This window comes from Varanus komodoensis, unplaced genomic scaffold (genome assembly GCF_004798865.1).
Source record: "Varanus komodoensis strain SLA01 unplaced genomic scaffold, ASM479886v1 scaffold17, whole genome shotgun sequence".
In the NCBI taxonomy this organism is placed as follows: Eukaryota; Metazoa; Chordata; class Lepidosauria; order Squamata; family Varanidae; genus Varanus; species Varanus komodoensis.
The window spans coordinates 18,108,679-18,127,783 of NW_025335505.1; the positions used below are offsets into that span (position 1 = coordinate 18,108,679).

General features: G+C 37.6%; 1 protein-coding gene across 3 annotated transcripts in view; it reads left to right on the forward strand.

The window, feature by feature from the left end:
- Nucleotides 1-19,105, forward strand: part of TSHZ1 (teashirt zinc finger homeobox 1) — an 85,654-nt gene that overhangs the window by 63,931 nt on the left and 2,618 nt on the right. For 2 of the 3 annotated variants that reach the window (XM_044426528.1, XM_044426526.1), the window contains exon 2: nucleotides 8,894-13,442. In XM_044426528.1, coding sequence (XP_044282463.1) covers nucleotides 9,004-12,090 — 3,087 coding nt within the window. In that variant the 5' untranslated portion in view covers nucleotides 8,894-9,003 and the 3' untranslated portion in view covers nucleotides 12,091-13,442. Of the gene's footprint in view, nucleotides 1-8,893; nucleotides 13,443-19,105 lie in introns of those variants that run through there. The other variant, XM_044426527.1, reaches the window with a different exon arrangement.

Genomic DNA, 19,105 nt, shown 5'->3' on the forward strand with positions numbered 1-19,105 from the left:
AAGCTTTCAAACATTATGTTGATTTAAGGGTTGCATTTAGTCCAGAATGCAGAAAAACTGTTGATGTCCTTGCAGACCCTCGAATTTGCACATTATAACAGAAATAGTACTTGTACTTCACATTCTTTTCCTACTCTGAAGTACACTGGTGGTTTACTATATGCTATTCCATTTCTCTTATCATGGCCCTGAGTTGGATTCTGGTTCAATCATACATAAAGTAGACCCATTAATATAAACCCATTAATCATACTTCAACTATGCTTGCTTATTTGGCTCTGTTCACTGATTATCAGCCTGAAATAAATCATATATCCTGGATTAATTCCAAAGTTATCCAAGTTAACTTCCACATGCTTCTATTCTTTCTGAAACTCTCCCAGATCTGCTCCAGAGAGATCCCAACACCTTAGTGCAGATTTGTACAGGATATAAAATTCCTTCTGCCAGGAATTTCTATTGTCCTGGTGGAAGAATGTAACTGTATTCCAGCCACTGTATGTCCTATTCATTTCAGTTAGTCTACTTTGTGTAACTAAGTTCTATCCCAGAGAGAAATAAGGTAAGGTTATTCTGTTCATTTTGATTGTCTTTGGATTGAAACATGGGATGTAGATATCCAGAAACAAAATACGTTATTATATCCAAACTGCCTCTGTGCTTCTTGTGTATTTTTTGCACCAAGGAGAACCATTGCTAACACATCAGGAAACTAGCACTTTCTCAAGTAACCTTTGAAATGGATGAAAACACTTGTTTTTAGAAAGGCACAGGTCAGCTGAATTTCCTTCTTCCTGGAATGATTATTTCTGCTTCTGGATTTATTAGTCTCTCCTTGTGGTAAGATGTTGAGCCCTGTTGTCACACAGTCAGTCTTGGATACTGCCGAGTCCATGCGTACAATGTATGCACACACAGACTTCAGTCAATCTTCTTATACTCCATAGCATTTTGGTACCTAACACAGAAAAGTTATCAGCTTAGTTGCTTATATCTTTGTTTCCCCTCTCCTTTTTGAGGGCATTTTTAACTCAAAATTATTATGAAAATTGCTAGAAAGTTCATCCTGAATGTACCAAAAAATCAGTTGTAATATACATTAAATCCACAAGCATGAAGTACTTGAAGCTGAAATACTTGGTATTAAGCCAGTTTATTAACCTTGAGGTCAATATAGTTAAATTGTCTAAAAGGCAAAGAATAGTATTTCACAGAGCTTTTTATTTTAGCTGTTGTGTGAATCAACGAAAATGTTTGCAACATGTAAATATGTGTACATACATATTTTATATTCTAATATAAATATATTCTTCTGTTTCCTTGATTTACCCTTAGAATAAAGGAGAACTTCATTATAAACAAGCAACATATTTTGAATAGGCTATAAGTACTTTCAGCCTGAATCCTGTTAATAGTGGATAATGATATTGGAAAATTTTCTGATTTTTACTTGAAAGAAAAGGAACTTTTATGTATTTTGTTTGGCAATAAATAGTCACATAAAGTGTTATTTTGTATGAATGTTCTATTTACAGTCCTGTGTCAGCAAAGCATTTAAGCTGATTTAACTTTGCTGTTTCCTAGATGTGGGCACAATCTACTGGGAACTTTTGCATAATGAGACTAAAACTTGGGTGACTTCTGCAGCATATGAAATGCTTTTTATACATAACAGTAGTGTGTCTCTTTATGCCTTTGCACTTTGCTAACCACAAGTCTATCTGCCTTAATTTTTTTAGGATTAAAAACTGCTCATGTGCCACTGAGCTTCAAGTAAATGACCCTACAGTCTTGGTATATTTCTCTGTAGTCCCAGTGAATGAAATGGTTATGTAAAAGCTCACTAAATTTGTAATTACAATGTAACAATACCATACCTAAGCATATGGTTAGTTACAATAATGACAGTAAGCTTCGACCCCCTTTTCTCAATAATTCTCTGGCACCACTGAAGTATAGCCTAAATATACTTAGCAGCAGTTAAAAACAGCGTAGAACCCACCATATCCTGTTGACTTCAGTTACAACTGTCCCATCGATTTCACTGGTTGTGACCAATGTAATTGTCGTTTCCCTCTCTCTTAAATAATGTCAGGAAGATGGTATTCTTAAATCACATTAATTGATGCAGAAAAGATAAGTTGGAAAAAACCAAAGGGTGACCATGCAATGTTTGTGCCGTTAATATATAATATCACAGAATTGTCTTTTTCCCACACACACCAGTTTGTTTTTGCCTTCTCAGACAACAGTCTGAGTTATTTACAGTGTGTACCTTCTCAGTGAAGCAAACACAATGTGTTATACCACTAACACATACAATATATAGCGCCTCATGTCGACTTACATTAGAATGCACAAATTTTAATGTTGTTCAAAGATGACAGCACATCTTTGGGGAGACATTGGCATCCAGAAGGCATATCATACAGGCACAGATTTTTTAACAAGATGTAATAATAGAAAAAGAAAAACAGATACCCGAGTCTCCAGTTGTTTTCTTCTTTTATCTGTAATTTGTAGGATTTCCCTCCTGCAAAATTATAGAGAGAGGTAGAGAAAAATACAGAGGGGGTTTCTTGTATTATATACTGCAATATAGATTGTTCTGAGTATATTTTTAGGTATCTTGAAGTCAGAATATAGTGCTTGGTCTAAATATTTCTCTGTGATTACACACCACACATGTAACCCTGCATTGCACTTTGAAAATATCTACATAGACACAAGGCAAAGGGGAAAAATCAGTGAGAAATATTTCATTATAACATTAAATAATTAGTTGACCTTTCTGGCAGCTGTATACTGTAACAATTAAATACAAACCTTTCTTTATCTGATGTAGGATATTATAGCATCTGACTGCAAACATTTGCAGTACAAAATATGCAAACTTTAATTTGAACAAATAGCTTTTAAAGGTATCTCTCTCCTTCTAGCGACTTTCTGTGTTTAAGAATATGCATTGACAGTATGAAATCTTGCATAGTTTTTGTGTTAACATTCTTACAGTAAAAATTATTACTTTCTTAATTCCAAGTCCTATATTTAGCTAATAATAGCAAGAGTATTTTGGTGAAATTGTTTTTCAAGACAGTTTGGTAATTTAAACCATGATAGCGAACATGCATTTTTGTGTGCATTGTACCTGAGTATTTTTATAGTATAACTGTATGAATATATTCAGTTGCCATAACTAATGTTGAATTAATATTAAGGTTGAATGTATCCAGAATCACTTTGTATCGTATTTACTCCAGTTTGCTCTTGTATGTGTGCACAGATGGCAAACTAATTCTGTCCAATCATACAGATGATATAAAAATGGCATCATCATCATCATCATCAGTATTAGTAGTAGTAGGTTTGCCTGACATAAGCAGTGGTTAGTAATAGCCTTAATAAGTCAAGGCACCTGAATAAAATAAATGTTCTCTTCCTCATAGAGACACTTCAATCCAAATGTACTGAAAGCAGAATTTCAGCCTCAATATTTGTTTTTCCCATTTATGGGTGAACTTTAGACTTTTAATGTAGATTTTCTTAGTTTGTGGCTGGACCGTGTTGTATAAATGGGAAAGAAAATCTTTATGGCAAGCAAATTTGTCTCAACACGGTAGAGTACAGGACATAAGGATGCTTTGAGCTCAGCGTTAATGCAGTATCTGTTCGTACAGTAGGACTTTTAGGTAAGCAGGGCTTGGTATTGGACTGTTAAATTTGGGCATTTGAATTTCCAGTTTAGTCAGTTTTACAAGATGATTTCACAAGTGTGATGGACTCTTCTTGCTCTAACTGGTACAAAACACCATGATGGTGTTCACTGAAACCTCAAAAACTGCAGAACGAGTTAATATACTGTGGGGAAATGGCTTGATTAAAACCTCCACACATCCATTTTCTACTTGAAATAGGAAATATTGTACTAGCGCATTTTATTTATTTATTTATTTATTTATTTATTTATTAAAACATTTTTATGCCGCCCCATTCGCCGAAGCCTCGGGGCGGGTTACAACACTAGATAAAACAATAAGTTAATAAGTTTCAATTTTATACAATTGAAAGAATTTTTACATGTGCTTTTGGGAGGAGATTTTTATAATTAACAGTATATTACCATATGGTACTATCAATCCATCCATGTTTCCCTTTGGGAAGATAACTTTTCTTGAACTTCCCTGCAAAACAGATCTCTCAAAGTTTTGTTTCTTTTCTTGAATCAATGTATTCTCAAAACTCATATCATTCAAAAATATTTCCTTTAAATGACTTTCTGATTAACTGATTTAGAGAAGGGAGAAAGAAAAAGTACTGCATTGTACTGGTAAGTGAAAAGGGGGCAAGAGGGCGTCCAATTGTTGGCATGCAGTATTTATTTATAACATTTGTGTGCCACCTATTATGCCACAGCACTTCTGGGTGGCTCACAATCATAAAATGAGTGCCATTGAATTGTGGGACAGAAGGGAATATCTTGTGTGTGAGCATAAGTTTCTAAGAATATTTTGTAAAGATTTCCTATGAAAAATAGATGGCTTTGAATAATATGAAACAAAGGGATTTCCATCCTACACTATCAAGGTGTTAGTCTTGTGCATTGTGTAACTTTGGACCTTTAGTTTTGCATTGAATATTATTAAAGTTCTTAGAGTGCAATCCTGTATATGCCCTTTCAGAAGCAAGTCCCACTGTGATCAATGGGACTTAATTTCAGATAAGAATATGTACATATACAGCGATTGTACTTAATAGAACTTCTGAATAGACAAGTGTAGGATTGCACCATTAATCTAATTTTATAGAGTAATATATCTATAAAGTAAGCAGTTAATATTTTCTTTTGAAAATTACAAAATGAAAAGTAGGGAGGTTATATTCTACTACAGGAAGGTACTATAACTTTCTTCTACGTGAGAATTTAGATTGCCGCTAGTAATCCAAATCTAGCTAGAAGCAATATGTGCTTTGAAGAAAGCTTCCGGTGTGTTTTCTTGGCTTGTAGCTGGAACTGACCATAAAACATTAGAATTCTGCTGCTTAACTGCATAGAGGGAGTCCCTTCTACTAACTCTGCTGTCCTTTGAAAGGCTGGATCGTCTGTAAATGTGCAGGCCTAGCTGCTCTTCACATGCTTGGTTGAATCACAGCACTGCATGTACATATCTAATGTGGAACTATATTTTGTGTGCAAGCAAATATACCTATGAAATATTTCCCAGGCTTGGTGAATTGTAAATTGCATAAAGCTTGGTCTGAAATATGGAACTGAAATATTTCCAGATTCTCACATTCTTTGATTTGCACACAGATTCATGGACTAGCATGGTTGAAGTGACTTTTCTAACGAAGTACAGTCTTTAGAAAACTGAGCTGACAGTGTGGAAAAATGATTTCTACTACAATGCAAAGACCTACATTATCACGTAGATGCATGGAAGCAACTTCTGTGAATTGGACCCTTAGAATAAATGTATTTTGATATAGTAGCCATCTGCTCATGAATATCACATTTGTTAGTTTTAAAAGTTTTATTCCAATAAAAATGCAATTTGATATGATTATATCATTTCACCAGGTGGCATCACAATAGCAAAGTTTGATGTTTATTTTAAGCCAACAATCAAACTGGATATGCTGTTGCATGCTTTATGGTCATCTCTTTAAATATTTAATTTCTAACTATGAATGCTCTTGCCAGAATTGTTACATGATGTGTGCATCAGAGTTTAGTAGGGAGCACAGTGCTGTAGAAAAGGAGTTGAGCAACCTGTGTCCCTTCTGCTGGTTTGTGTACAGTTCCTATTATCCCCAGCCAATATTGCCAATGAACTGGGATGACAGGATTTGTTGGTGAAAATATGTGAATGGCCACGAGTTTCCCAATTGTGCATAATGACCAATCTCAATAGACAAATGGACAAATGCTGTAGCAATTGTATTGGACTTAACCAGTTATATATAATTTAAATTAGATATAATTTAGGTCAGGTTAAAAATGATGTATGCTATTTAAAATCAAAGCCTATGATGTTACTCTAATTAATTCACTATAGTAGTACTCTAATTAACTCGCTCAACAAAGCCCCTTCAATATTTATCCTAGCTAGTTGTGTTTTGTCTGGAGGAATGTTGTCCATGGAGTCATGATGGGTCGGACGCGACTTCGCAACTAACAACAACAACAAGTTGTTTTACACTGCATGGCCACTGGTGAGGTTGTTTCTGCAACTGAAATCATCCAACATAGTATTTGTGAAGCACTAATCAAAGAAGTCCGGTATAATTTATCAAGCCATTGACCTAGGGCATGAGCCTGGGTCCCCTGCCCTTGATTCATGAATGGCCCCAAACATTGGGGGTTGCATGCATGCAGTGCAAAGAGTGAAGCATGAGGCTGGTGATATCCACCACTCTGTGTCTGGTGGTCTCCATTTCATCCTTAAATGAAGCACCACAGAGGAGAATGAAAGGAGGTCGGGCACTGTTTGGATCTGGTGTTAAATTGTCAGTGCCAGCTAACTCCCTTTTTGTCTCCCAGTATGTCCCTTTTGTTGACCTCAAGGCCAATTTCCAGAATTGGAGAGGTAGCCACTGTGGTTCTTTGCATGCTGGCTGTGAGAGGCAGGAAGGTGAGGAATAATCCTGTGGTCCCTAGACAATGTTGGGAAACCATAGGATTGCATCATCATTGGTGAGAAGGATCATTTACATCAGAATACTATAATTATATACTCAGAAGTGAGTTCCATTCAGTTTAGTGGGGTTTAGTTCCGGGTAAGTGGGTCTACAGTTTCAGCTTTAATAACACGTAGACACCCTCTATAGGCATAATATGTGACTATATTAAGAATGTATGTGCTTGCTGTGTCTCTTCTTTGACTTTGTAGCTGAGCTTAGGCTAACAAACACATGGTTTAAAAACAGCTTAAGGTTTTTCAGGGAAATCTCATTAAGCAGAAAATATGTGTAAGCTATTAGTCACTTACACATATTTCTCATAGGGCCAGTTTGGATTCATGCTAAACCATGGAAATGAGCCACCACAAGTCTCTCACTCATACATTCAATTCCAGAGCAGCTATGTGATCAAAAATATTTGCTTCCATTTTTTAAATTAACCACAATTGAATGTGTTATCTGAGCTCCAAACTGTGATTAGTTTTAACTGTGGTTTGTTGAAACATGATAGCTTCACAAGCTATTGCTTGAAATTGACTGGTTTCAGACAAAAAATAGTTAAGATTAACATGAGTTTGTCAAATCCAGATGAAACAAAAGCTGCTGTTAATAAAAGAAATGAAAGGGAAAGCCACATGGTTGTCACCATCTGTTAGTATCATTTATAATCATTGCAAACTTAAGATGCAATCCTATGCATGTTTAGAGAGGAGAAAAAGATAGCTGGGGAATGTTGGACCTTCGTAGGGTTCTGCTCTAAGTCAACTCTGATAGCTTTTCCAGTCTCCAGTTATTACAATGTTTGATAAAATATTTTCTGTTTATGCAAGTTTGTTAATGCACAACCGTTTTCAGTTTGTTTCTGGTACTTCATAGCTTTCAGTAAACCTTTAGAGTAGTAATACTGAAATGCCTTAGAATGTCTATTTCTGTTTCTACAGTTTTCTAATGAAATTATTTTTCAAATTTTCATTTATTTATTCATTTAAAAATTTTCTATGCCGTCCATTACTAAAAAAAGTCTTTGGATGGCTTGCAAGGAAGAATTGTAAGAATTTTGTTGTAAGAATATGACATGGAAGAATATTTAATACTATTTTACTCTGTCCCTGGATTCTTTTGGACACAGAAATCTTAATATGTATTTAAGGAATAATGTTAGCAGAATGCTCCATAGCTTACATAGCATTTCTGACTTCTGAAATGAATAGAGGAAACTTAGTTGCCTGGTGACATGGTAGTTATTCTACTTTCAAAGTCATGTTTAAAATCGTAGTTGCGCCATTATTGCCAAGGTTACCCTTTGGGCTTTTGAACTTTGACTTCTGATTTTTGGTTCAAACTGCCACTCAACTGTGGGCTAACTAGATAGTGTAAAGCCCTAATCATACACAGAATAAGTCGCATGGAACTATTATTTGTAAGCAGATACACATAGGGTTCGATTGTAAGGGCTCAATCTCAAGGCTGGCAGATGCTGCCAGAATGGCTGTTGTTAAATTCATAGCCCCAGCTCTGGCCTTGGAAAATCACCCCGAGGTTGGAGCTGGGGAATCAAATTAGGAGTGCCTTCAATTGCAGCTGGTGTGGGTCTTTCCAGGTCAGCTGTGGTTCTAACACTGCAAGTGCAATTTTGGAGTCAGCTCAGGGAGCAGAAAGAGAAAGCATGAGGCTCCACCACAATGGATGGAATCCTGGCAGTGCCTCATCTGCTCTTCCTCATGAGCAGGGTAAAACACCGAGATCACTCTGCTTCAGTGCTTCTCCTGCCCCTGCTGGATGCTTGCATTCCTCAGAATTCTGTGGGTTACCGACAGCCATATCAAATTGTTCCAGCCACGCTGTCTCATTAGTTTCAATTCCGCTACATCAGAAAAGAAATTGAAGAATGCATTGTTTCTTTTATTCAGGCCAGGTTATTCTGTTGGCCAAACCTTATTTATTTATTATTAACTTTTTAAATATACCGTTCCTTCAGCACATTGCTCTTGGGACAGTTTACAAATACAAACATTAATCCTGCTGATATGTCATGATAGATGCTTAGCTGCAAACAGAATGCTATGATTGAAATGACGGCAGAGTGTGTATTCTCAGCTAAAAAACATGGATTCATGCTCTTAAATGTGAGCTTCACTTTTACAGTTGCAGAAACAGTGATGGTGAAATAAATGTGTGCATTCTGTAATATTCAGTTTTTTCTTTCGTTTAGCTTATGTTCCTGAGGAAGAATTGAAAGCAGCAGAAATTGATGAAGACAGTGTGGAAGATGATGGGCTACCTCTGGATATCCAGGAAACTGAGTATGTGTGCAATGATGAAATGGAGATCAAAGAGGCTCAGAGTTACCAGAACTCCCCAGTCAGCACAGCTACAAACCAGGATGCAGGCTATGGGTCACCATTCAGTGAAAACAGTGACCAGCTTGCCCATTTCAAAAGCACTTCTTCCAAAGAAGAAAGGGAAGATCAGTGCTCGGACAATGTTTCCTATCCACAGGACAGCTTGGCACAAATAAAAGCTGTATATGCAAATTTACTGTCAGAGTCTTGCTGGTCCAGTTTAGCTGTGGATTTTAAGAAAGCAAAGAGTAATGAAAACAGCCAGAAGGAAAATACCACTAATAGCATCCCTAGTCTCAGTACTGCAAGTACCAGCAGTACCAGTACTAACACCAGTACCACTACAAGTATCAGTAGTACTAGCAACAGTAACAGTGGTGGCTCAGGTTATGACTGGCATCAAGCGGCATTAGCCAAAACTCTGCAGCAGACCTCATCGTATGGACTTCTCCCAGAACCGAGTCTATTCAGTACAGTACAACTTTACCGGCAAAACAACAAACTGTATGGTTCTGTGTTTACTGGTGCGAGTAAGTTTCGTTGCAAAGACTGCAGTGCAGCATATGACACACTGGTGGAGCTAACAGTGCACATGAATGAAACTGGACATTACCGGGATGACAACCGAGACAAAGAGTCTGAAAAGACCAAACGGTGGTCAAAGCCCAGAAAGCGATCACTTATGGAAATGGAAGGCAAAGAGGATGCCCAGAAAGTGCTAAAGTGCATGTACTGTGGCCATTCATTTGAATCTTTGCAAGACTTGAGTGTCCATATGATAAAAACAAAGCATTACCAGAAAGTGCCTCTGAAGGAACCAGTACCAGCCATCACCAAACTGGTGCCTTCTACAAAAAAGCGAGCACTTCAGGACTTAGCTTCCCCTTGCTCACCTGAGCCAACAGCAATCACATCAGAGACCACACTTAGTGAAGCAGCAAAAGATCAGAAAACTGCCAACCCCTACGTGACTCCCAACAACCGCTATGGCTATCAAAATGGTGCTAGCTATACTTGGCAGTTTGAGGCGCGCAAAGCCCAGATACTCAAATGCATGGAATGTGGCAGTTCTCATGATACTTTGCAGCAACTCACTGCCCACATGATGGTCACAGGACATTTTTTGAAAGTAACTAATTCTGCCTCCAAAAAAGGAAAACAGCTTGCATTGGATCCTGTGGTGGAAGAAAAGATACAATCTATACCTTTACCACCCACAACTCACACAAGATTAGCAGCTGCAAATGTTAAAAGACAGCCAGATTCTCCTGCTGGATCTACAACATCAGAAGAAAAGAAGGACCCAGAAAAGGAAAAGGCGATTGTTACAGAAACTGACAAAAAGATCAAAGAAGAGAATGAGGACTCTGCAGAGAAATTTGAGCCAACAACTGTATATCAGTACCTTCGAGAGGAGGATCTAGATGAAAGCCCTAAAGGTGGAATAGATATACTGAAATCTCTGGAAAATACGGTGACAACAGCTATAAGCAAGGCTCAGAATGGAGCACCTTCCTGGGGAGGCTATCCTAGCATTCATGCAGCTTACCAGCTCCCAGGGACTGTTAAACCCATGCAGCCGGCTGTGCAGAGTGTTCAGATGCAACCATCATATGCTAGCAGTGTAAAATCATTGTCTTCAGAACACAGCGCACTGATCCATTCCCCAGGCAACCTGACCCCACCACCTCACAAAAGCAATGTCTCTGCGATGGAGGAGCTAGTGGAGAAGGTCACAGGCAAAATCAGTATAAAAAAAGAAGAAAAGCCTGCAGAGAAGGAGAAATGCTCTCCAGTCAAGCCATTGTCACCCACTGCTAAGGAGAATAAAGACTTTCCAAAATCAGAAGAAACTAACAAGCAGCAGCAACAGCCGCAGCAACAACAGCAGCAGCCGCCACCACAAAAAAAGCATCCTGAAGCAGAGGTTCAAAAGGTCAAAAAAGACAGTCCAGCAGATCCTCATGCACTCAATGGTACCGAGCCACCTAAAGCAAAAGTTACAAATGGTTGTAATAGCTTGGGTATCATTACAGACCATTCACCTGAGCCATCATTCATTAATCCACTGAGCGCATTACAGTCCATCATGAATACTCATTTAGGCAAGGTTTCCAATCCTGTAAGTCCTTCTCTGGACCCTTTGGCCATGTTGTACAAAATTAGTAACAGTATGTTGGACAAACCCATTTACCCAACAACTCCAGCCAAGCAAGCTGATGCTATTGACCGGTACTATTATGAGAACAGTGATCAGCCTATTGATCTAACAAAATCCAAAAACAAGCCTCTGGTTTCCAGTGTGACGGATTCTGTTTCATCTCCTCTAAGGGAAAGTGCCCTAATGGATATTTCTGACATGGTAAAAAACCTAACTGGGCGCTTGACTCCTAAGTCTTCAACTCCATCTTCTGTGTCAGAAAAATCTGATGCAGATGGAAGTAGTTTTGAGGAAGCTCTGGATGAACTGTCACCCGTACACAAGAGGAAAGGTAGGCAGTCCAACTGGAATCCTCAGCATCTTCTTATCCTTCAAGCCCAGTTTGCTTCTAGCTTGAGGGAGACTCCTGAAGGCAAATATATTATGTCGGACCTTGGCCCACAGGAGCGGGTACATATCTCTAAGTTTACTGGTCTTTCTATGACCACAATTAGCCACTGGCTGGCCAATGTGAAGTATCAATTAAGGAGGACAGGTGGAACTAAGTTTTTAAAGAATTTGGATACAGGTCATCCTGTTTTCTTTTGCAATGATTGTGCCTCTCAGTTCAGGACTGCTTCTACTTACATAAGTCACTTGGAGACACATTTAGGGTTCAGTTTGAAGGACCTGGCCAAATTGCCACTAAATCAGATTCAGGAACAGCAGAATGTTTCAAAAGTCCTCTCAAACAAGACTTTAGGCTCACTTGGAATTGCTGAGGAGGACCTGTGCTCCACATTCCAGTGTAAGCTGTGTAACCGAACTTTTGCAAGCAAGCATGCAGTAAAACTGCACCTTAGTAAAACACATGGCAAGTCCCCTGAGGACCATCTGATCTATGTAACTGAGTTAGAAAAACATTAGTGTCCAGGTAAGCAGCCAAGTATGCAAGTGACCACAGGAACATTGCACTAAACTTCTTCATAGTACTGCACTAGGCCTGACCTGAGCCTCTGAAATCAGTCTTACTTTTGTTGCTGAACTGCCTATCTGGACCTTGGTTTTTCTTACATATATTTTGTAGTTATATTTATATGCTCTTTGTCTGATCTGTGCATGTTTTTTTAAAATCTTTTTTCTTTTCTTTTCTTTTTCTGTGAGTCAAAGTCTGACCTTTATTTTCAACATCTGTCCTTGATGTTAAGCTATCTTTTGTAGAATATAGTGGGAGACACTATTGAAAGACGTTAATTTAGCGGTAAAGGACGACACAAAGAACAATAACAGAAAGACATCCTAAAATTACAAAGTTGCCATGACAATAAAGGTCACAGAACCCTGTAGAGTCAGTTTTTAACCCTCTGAGGACTGTAATAGCATTTCTGTGCCTTTCCCAAAAGACTTTTTAAGGCATTTCATCCTATTAAAACTGGGTCAAAAACTAAAATTGCATTTAATCATTTCTAAAATGTCAAAAAAGCCTTTTTAAAATCACAGTCTGATTTGTAAAGAACAGATGCATGCCCTTCTTAATGATGAAAAGCTATCAAGTGCTCAAGGGTTAGAAACCACAGCAATCTTTCAGAAAATAAAATAATAAACCAAGTTGCCACTATGCCCAAATCTTCTGAATGCTGAAAATTGCTGCTTGGCTGGCAAAAAAGAAAAAAAGGAAAAAAAGAGAAAAAAAGAAAAAAGTATGCAAGTTGTTAAAAATGTAAAAAAGTTATTTCTTTTTCCTGTAAGATACTGCAGTTTATAGTTATTTACAAATGTAAGCTTTGGTACAAGCTGACCTTTCTATAGTGTGCTGCACTGGTACATGAAAACAAAACAAACACAAACGTGGAGCAAGTGTTGGATTCAGTTCCTTGTAAATTGCCAGCATCAGCTTAAGAAAAAAAAAAATTAAAAGTACATGTTACATATCGTACCATTTTAAACTGTTCAACTTCCTTTGTACCTTCTGGCTGTATGCTTTCTCTTTTAACTTTTTATATTGTCATTTTATATTAAATTTCTGTGTATATAATGTAAAACCACACTTTTTGAATAAAATTTAGTTCCTGCAGCTTGAGTTAAATAGAGGAATTTTACTGGCACCTGCATCTTCCCAGATGCACGTACTCAAAGGAACTATCTGACAAAATAAATAAATAAAAATAAAGCAAGCAATGCACTATGAATTATACATTTTGATGTTTTATCATTAATATTGTACAGTACATTTTTCGGTTCACACAATTAAATCCACTGTTTTCTCAAGTGTAAAATAAACCCACATGCAGTTCTTGATTTATGTATATTGTGATGTCATCATTACTCTGCCTTTGAGGTCTTCATTTCAGCAGTGAGAGATTGCAGCTTGAAGTATGTTCAGAGTCATTTGTGTATTCTAATACACTCCATTCTGATGTGTGTGTATCAGTGATACTTCAGAATGTTATTGCAATGGTTTACGAATGCTGATGAATATAAAAATATATGACTGTGCCCTTAAGGAATGCACATCCTGTTCATCTCTGAATTGTAAGGCCTCTTTTACTTTTGCCCAGCTATAATTGTATATAAACTAAGTAACCAGCAGTCTGTTGTCTGGGACCCATTTATGAAAGACTGCCAATTGTCTCATCACATACCTCTGTTCCTCTAGTAGTTAAAAGAAATTTCCAGTGTTGTCAACACTCACTTGAGATGGTAGAGAAATGATATCCACCACGTTTCTTACAATTTCCTACCCTCCGTTAGGAAATGTAATGTGCTGGTTTGGCTAAGTATCTTCTGTCTGCTCTTTAAGTACTGTATATAGAATGGCAGCAAGAGATTTGTCCCTTTAGCCATGTGGCGTGTTGTAGAGTGGTCTACTGCTCCTCTAGCTGCTAATTTCTAGAGACATATATAGAGTCACGTATTCAGGGATGCTTCTTGGCATTGCTTCCAGTTGTGTGAATGTCCATAAATAGCAAGAACTGTGAAACCCATGAACCGTCAGGAGGTAGAAAGAGGTCCACAGTAAAGTAGGACTTTTCTCAGAACTACTGAATTTAAACCTGGGCTATCCAAGCACCTTTTTGTTTTTTTAAACTTATGAGAAGTAGCTCTCAACAGTAATTCTTACAGTAACTGTTTAATGTAACCTAGTCAGATGGCCTGCTTCAAGGCTTATTCATAGAGTTCATAGTATTTCCTGAAGTCACATTAAATAGTTTCACTAGAGTAAAGTAGGTTAGGCTTACTTGTCCCATTCCATTCAACTTTTGTTTACATAAAAGGGTTGCCTAGCATGACACAATGTAGAATTATTTAGTATCTGTACAGATAAAAGTAAACTCTGATCATCAGTATCTGTCCTGATAGTCCTGGGTGTTTGTTCTATGTGTTCATCAATTACCTCAGAAATAGTTTCTGGAGATGATTCAATAACTTCGTTGTTATGTGCTGTCAAGTTGTCTCCAACTTATGGAGACCCTGTGAATGAAAGCCTTCCAAAATGTTCTACCCATGGCAGCTCCATTCAGCTCTTCCAATTTCAATGCTGTGTCTTCCTTTATGGATTAATTCATCCAATTATTCCTTTTCTAATGCCTTCAGCATTCTCTAACATGATGGTCTTCTGCAGTGAGTCTTGCCTTTTTATGATGTGTCCTCGGTCTTCATGACAGCCTCAGTCTTGTCATATTTGCTTCTAAGAAAGCATCTGGCTTAATTTGATCTAGTACCCACTTGTTTGTCTTTCTGTCAGTCCAGGGTATTTGCAAAGCTCTCCTCCAGCACCATGTTTTGAAAGCATCAATTTTCTTCCTGTCAGCTTTCTTCACTGTGTAGTTTTCACACCCACACATTGTAATTGGTAAAACAATAGTTTGGATGATCTTGACCTTGATGTTCAGTAAAATGTCCTTCCACTTGATGATCTTTTTTAGTTTCTTCATTTCTGCCTTTCTAATCTCAGTATCCTTTGAATTTCTTGGCTGCAGTCTCCCTTGAAATTGATGGCTGAGCTGAGGTATGTGAAATTTTCACAATTTCAATTTCATCATTATTAAGTGTAAAGTTCTATAATTTTTCTGTCAACATGATTTTTTCTTAATATTCAGCTGCCTTTTGTACATTCTTCTTTCACTTTCATCAGGAGTTACTTCAAGACATAGTGCCTTCTGCCAGTAATACGTATCATCTACATATCTTAAATTAGTGATGTGTCTTCTGCCAATTTTCACTTCTTTCTTGGTTCTTAATCTATATTTCTTCATGATGTGTTTTGACATATTGAACAGATTCTGTCATTGAACAGATAAAGAGAAAAAAATATATCCACGTCAGGAAGATAAAAATGCATCCTTGTCTAACACCTTTGTTCATGGGAAACCATTCTGTTTCTCTGTATTCTGGCCTAAGTGTAGCTTCTTGTTTCTTGCAATCCACACATTCAAAGACTTTGCTGTAGTCTGTAAAGCACAGAGTGACACTTTTTCTGAAATTTTTTGGTGCACTTCAGTAGCCAACATAGAGTTGCAATGTGATCTCTAATGCCTCTTTGGGATCCAGCTTGGATACCTGCCATTTTTTGTACCATATAGGGTAGCATTCTTCATTTCAACACTTTAAGCATCACTTTTCTCAAGTGAATGGTCCTATGGTTGTTGCACTGTTTTGTATTTCCTTTTTGGGGGTGATTGGAATATATATTGAATGTTTCTGGTCTCTGGGCCATTGTTTTGCTTTCCATATTTGGTGACATTTTTGTTAGGATTTGGACTGATTAATTTTGTGAAGTGTGTAATAGTTCTGTTGGTATCGTATCTACTCCAGGTACTTTATTCTTTGCAAGTTCTTTCAGAGAAGGTCTCCTTACACTTTCTTATACTATAGACTCCTCTTCATAGTATTCCCATCCAAAGAAATCTGCCAGTGTTTCATCTCTTCCATATATCTCTTCTATATATTCCTTCCACCTGTTCTTTATTTTCTCCTGGTCAGATAGTATGTTCCCTTGTTTGTCTTTTAGCATGCCTGAACTAAGGTTGAACTTTCCTTTGATTTCTTGGATCTTCTGGAAGAGGACTCTTGTCTTTCATCTTTTGTTGCTCTCTTCTATTTCCTTGCACTGATCATTGTAATAGTTCATTTTATGTCTGTGTGATAGGTCCTCACAAAAATATTGGCTATTGCTCATGGAACCACTTCATAACATTCACACAAAACTTTTTGATGTATTGTTTCTGTATGTATGTTTTCATTAAATGGTTTTCAGACATCATCCTATGAACACTAAATGTTATGCTGGGATGGGCATAACAAAGGTGCTTGCATAATGACTTTAATTCCAGATTACCTGATACTGTACTTTGCAAGCAAGTTGTGATAGTAAGGCTATTGAATTTACATGTTCCTCATTCTTGTTTGAAAAACATGTATCCAGTAACTTACATACCCAGGTCCATTGTATGCTGAAAAGACCTTACACAAATAGGGCACTTGTAAAGATAAAGGCCCTATGGAACGTTGGAAAACACTCATACTTTGCTTTTGTGCATTCATGTAAAAGTGGTCATTATTGAAATTTCTACTACAATATTTTGTGATAGTGCAAAAGAGAGAGAGCCATGGGGAAATCAAAATACTACCATAGTACAGGGAAAGAATATCTTAATCCTTCTGTCATGTGCTAGTTTTTGGTAGAAAATCTCATAAGCAGATAATTAGCCTCACCAGAAAATCTATAGGCATATTGGTCTCCGTCCATATCTTTTTGCAATCAGGGTAAGTACACCTTTGGGGGGGTGACAATTTTCAGTGGAAAAGAGTTGTGAAGAAGAGTTACACTGTTGTGCCTGAAGAAAGAAATTGGAATTCCTGCTTTGATCCTCACTCTCCCAGGTTTGCAGACATTCATCTGTTTTGGTGCTGTTGAGAGTAGCCTGTAAATGGAAAGAGAAATTGAATGAGCCTGCAGTTGGAAAATCTGGCATCCCAGTTCACACAAAAAGGGATGAAGTGATGTACCTGGACTGTATGATTTTTTAGAAGACATGTACACATGCAATATCGTAATCTTTCCCATGATAAATAACTACTACATGTAGAAAACAAGTATGTAAAGAAAAAGGCTAGGCTAGTAAGAGTTGTTGCTCATTATATATCACTTTAGGTGTGTAGAGACACCCCACTGATATTAATAATATAGCTTAATAATAGCTACAGGTCAGAAAAATATGATAAAACATACTTATGAGAGGTAGTATATAATCTTTCTCCACCAAAGTAATTCTTGTACTCCCAGTTCCAACAACTGCTTGTCAATTGTGTTAAATCTCTTATGTTTATACAGTTTAGACCCACCTTTCTACCAGAAAATGGTGCTGAAAGTGGCTAATAATAAAACCTTAAATTCATAAAACAAGTGCACTAAAAATACTACAATAAAGGAATATAAACTATACTTAACCCAACATACTAATGCATACTTTATGTGCTAAAGGCCTGTTTGTTTATAAATATCTTCATCTTTGGAGGCCAAAAAATTGGGAACCAATTTAACCTTCCCCTGTAGTGCCAAAGTCTGGGCACAGCCACCAAGAAAGCCCCTTTTCACACCCAAGTGTGCTTGTGACCATGGTGGTACTGAGACACCCTTCTCTTGGTACCACTATGATATTGAAAACCTGGGCAAGCTAGTATGGGAAATAACATTTTTTTCATATTCTTACAGCTGTAAAGGTCCTCTGATGTTTTGACATTAGTTCTTTCTGGGAATACAAGAATACAGATCTCTATAAATATTACATTTTGAAGTAAAGCTGATTGTGGTCCCATCAGGTGTTTTTCTTAATCTTTATTTCAGTTTTGTTCAATATTGATGCCACTTAGAATCTTGTCAGGGCCTACAGGGCTCTATGCTAGGAGTGCTATGACAATTACTCCACCTGAGAGCAAGGAGTCCATTACAGATTTTAAAAGAAAATTTAGTACAAGCACCATTAGTACAAGCACAAGTACAAGTGAAGTATTGCTAGAATGACCAGATGAATGGACACAACCAGATCTTGAATTATCTAGGAAATTAACATAGATCCTAGTGAAAGTCAGAAATATGACTAATTTGGACCTGGTTAGCAATGACAGCTGTTTAAATCATAGACTCATAGAACTGAATACTTTGGAAATGGATAATCATATCATAAAGTCATAGAATAGTAGAGTTGGAGGTGGGCAGAGGACCATCAGTTCCAACCCGCTGCTCAGATAGGGCTTCAGATGGCTGTCCACCTGCATCCTGAATACCTCTAGTGTGGGAGAGCCCAAAACCTCCCAGGGTAATTGATTCCAGTGTCATACTGCTCTAACAGGTAGGAAGTTCTTCCTGTTGTTCAGCCAGAATCTGACTTCCTGTAACTTGAGCCATTATTCTTGTGTCCTGCACTCTGGGATGATCAAAAAGAGATCCTGGCCTTCTTTGTGACAACCTTTCAAATCCAGTGCTATCATATCTTCCCTCAGTCCTCCTTTCTTGAAGCTGAACATGCCCAGTTCTTTCAATCTATCCTCACAGGACTTTGTTTTCAGTCCATGTTTCATCCTGAACCCTTGTTGCACTCTTCTGAACCCTTTCCAGCTTGCCTGCATCTGTCTTAATCTGTGCTGCCCAGAACTGGATGCAGTACTCCAAATGAGACTAACCAGTGCTGAGTAGTATTTCATGGCATTTAGAAGTGATACTTCTGTTAATGCAGCCTAAAATAGCATTTTTCCTTTTTGCAGCCACATCACATTGTAGACTCATATTCAGCTTGTGATCTGCAAAAATTCCAAGATCCTTTTCACTTGCAGTATTGTTGAGCCATGTATCCTCCATCTTGTAATGGTGCATTTGGTTTCTTTTTTCTAGATGCAGAATTTGGCATTTGCCCCTATGGAGATTCTGTTGTTTTCATCCAAG